This window comes from Octopus bimaculoides, chromosome 12 (assembly GCF_001194135.2).
Source record: "Octopus bimaculoides isolate UCB-OBI-ISO-001 chromosome 12, ASM119413v2, whole genome shotgun sequence".
NCBI lineage: Eukaryota > Metazoa > Mollusca > Cephalopoda > Octopoda > Octopodidae > Octopus > Octopus bimaculoides.
The window spans coordinates 9,842,061-9,844,485 of record NC_068992.1 but is presented as its reverse complement, the minus strand read 5'-3'; the positions used below and the strand labels follow the sequence as shown (position 1 = coordinate 9,844,485).

Genomic DNA, 2,425 nt, shown 5'->3' with positions numbered 1-2,425 from the left:
CCGTTCATTTTCACATCTAAGTTGCGAGAAGGCTATTCGTACGACCTGAACATGTAGAACAATGGGGGAGGGGAGGGGGTGGTCCAAAATCTTTTTAGGGGGAATCGCATGACCGTGACATATAGAACACATTATCGAAAACAAACATCGTCAAAATTTAAAAATAAAAAAGTTACACCCATTTTCCCTCAGTGTCTAATTTCAATGTCCACAAAAAAATTTTTTTAAAGGAGAAAGGTAAAAAAAAAAAAAAAAACATCAATGCAGCACTAAGTATCTCATTTGGTGCTAAATATTGCTAAAACGACGGGAGTGTCACGGCTGGGTAGCTTCGGGTGTCAGGTCGAGTCGATCAAGCTACAAATTTCTAGTGTGTTTTCAGTGTAAATAGCCTCAAACGAAACGCTTTTGATAAACAAACCCTGTGTAACTCCTCCCACTAATACCCCCTCCCATCATCTCATTCGTCCTTTTCTTCTCCATCCATTCCTCTCTATCTCCTCCTTCTATTTCAACCTTTACTCGTTCAATACCAGACTCTCTTTATCTTTCCTCCAGCCTCCCCTTTCTTTTAATTGTTTTCCTCCTTCGACACATTTCTTGTCTGCCAATCAATTAAAACACACACACCTCTCTATATATATGTATGTCCAGAATTAAATCTTTTCCTTCTGCTTTCAAGTCTCAGTAACGCCATCATGCTCTCAATATCAACCTGGCGCAGCATTTCGCGTTGTCCTTTACGGTGGTATATGCTATCATCCAAAGCTGGTTACGCGGGGATACCAGCTCCTATAACGAACCCTGACATCGCTCAGTCTAAGGTAAAACTTTTAGCATATTCTGTATTTTAACGTGTGTAAGGAACTCGTTTTTTTGTCAAAAATTACGTTAAAAATATTGGAGTTTCTTATACATGAATAGTATTATTGAATACATGAATAGTATGCCTTTTTGGCATAACTACAGGGTTTTACCCACCAGACTTTGGGAGGTCATAACTTTCAGAAAAATGAATATTTTTTAATGAAATGTTCTATGCATATAGTATTTACTATGTAGAATCCGAATATACAAAAATTTGGAATGGGGGTGGGGGACAATTTTCGGAAATTCCAACAGAATAGACTTAAATTGTTCTTAACTTCCAGGAAAATTAATAGTTATGCCTCCTTTTTTCCAAATTTTTAAGCTCCCCCAATTAGGGGGGTGTCCTTGTTAAAATACGGTATATCCCTGAATATGTGTTTGTGTGTATTTCGTTTTTGTATTTGATTTGCAAGATTCTTTTTGTGAATTCGCTTGTTGTAGCATACTTTGTAGTGGCTGGAGAGTCATTCTGTGTTAATGCCTTATTAATTAACACTCACCGGTTCCATTTCTGCTCCTTTACTTTTTTAAAAAAAATTTTCGTTGCTTCAAAGGTTGCGAGAAGCAACGAAAATTTTAGGGACAAAAAGTGTAAATGGAACCGGTGAGTGTGTTAATAAGTTATTAAAACAAAATGACTCTCTCCAAACTTTTTTTTCACAGAAGACAAACAAAAACACTCCCCACCTATGTTAACGGAAACAAACTTCCTTCCAACATTGTGTTGGTATGTTTTCAGACCTAAGAATAACCTATATTAAGGTTGAATCCTATTTTGGTGTTAGATTAAAACGAAAATAAAATTATAAAACATATTAAAAGCAAAAAATTCTTACATTATACAGGACCAAAGATTGTAAGAACATTTCATTCACTCCCCCAACTTTCTTAAAATTCTATTATCGTAGCAATCTTTCTGTATTAATTGTTTTCAGTCCGACACTTAAATAATATACCTATCTGATAAATTTTAGTACTTTTATCCTTACGATTTTCACTAAGACCAAAAATATCAAAGTTTACCGTATAGCTCTATGTCCATCGTCCTACTCCGCCGTACGTTTAAAGACTACAGTGAACCTTGAGATTTGGTTGCTATTTCTAGCGTATGTTGGATTTTGGTTTTTTAGTCATGAGTGACTTTGTTACAGTATTTAAAGGACAACAGTATTGAATAATAACAATGTTCTAGTAATTTCTCTTTTCTCATAACAATGTAAAACGAAAATTCTAAACCACCAAAAGTAGACCAATATTGAAACTTGCCTTCCCCACCTCCTAAGCAAAAAGTTCTGTGACCGTCAAACATCATTCAAGTTGGGGGTGGGGCAGAATTAGTAACCGGGGTAAAGTGAGTAATTTCTGATTTCTCGTATTTTCTCCCAACCTGTATGAAATCATTACATTTCAAGCGTTGCCTCTTCATCTTGTCGCATCATCTTTAGGAGTAAAAATTGATTAGCATAATTGCTGAAGTTGAGAGTTTAGGGCGCTCTTTTAGAAGCGCACCTCTCCAAGAAAATGACGCTTACTTGTTTAAAAAAAGTTACAAATA

At 35.7% G+C, this 2,425-nt stretch overlaps 1 protein-coding gene across 1 annotated transcript in view; it reads left to right on the top strand.

Annotated features, from left to right (window-relative positions):
• Positions 1-540: 540 nt before the first annotated feature.
• LOC106876776 (aldehyde dehydrogenase, mitochondrial) overlaps positions 541-2,425 on the top strand; it is an 18,728-nt gene continuing 16,843 nt past the window's right edge. Inside the window, exon 1 of the mRNA XM_014925483.2 lies at positions 541-824. Within this exon, the coding sequence (XP_014780969.1) occupies positions 699-824 (126 nt within the window). The 5' untranslated portion in view covers positions 541-698. The remainder of the gene's footprint in view (positions 825-2,425) is intronic.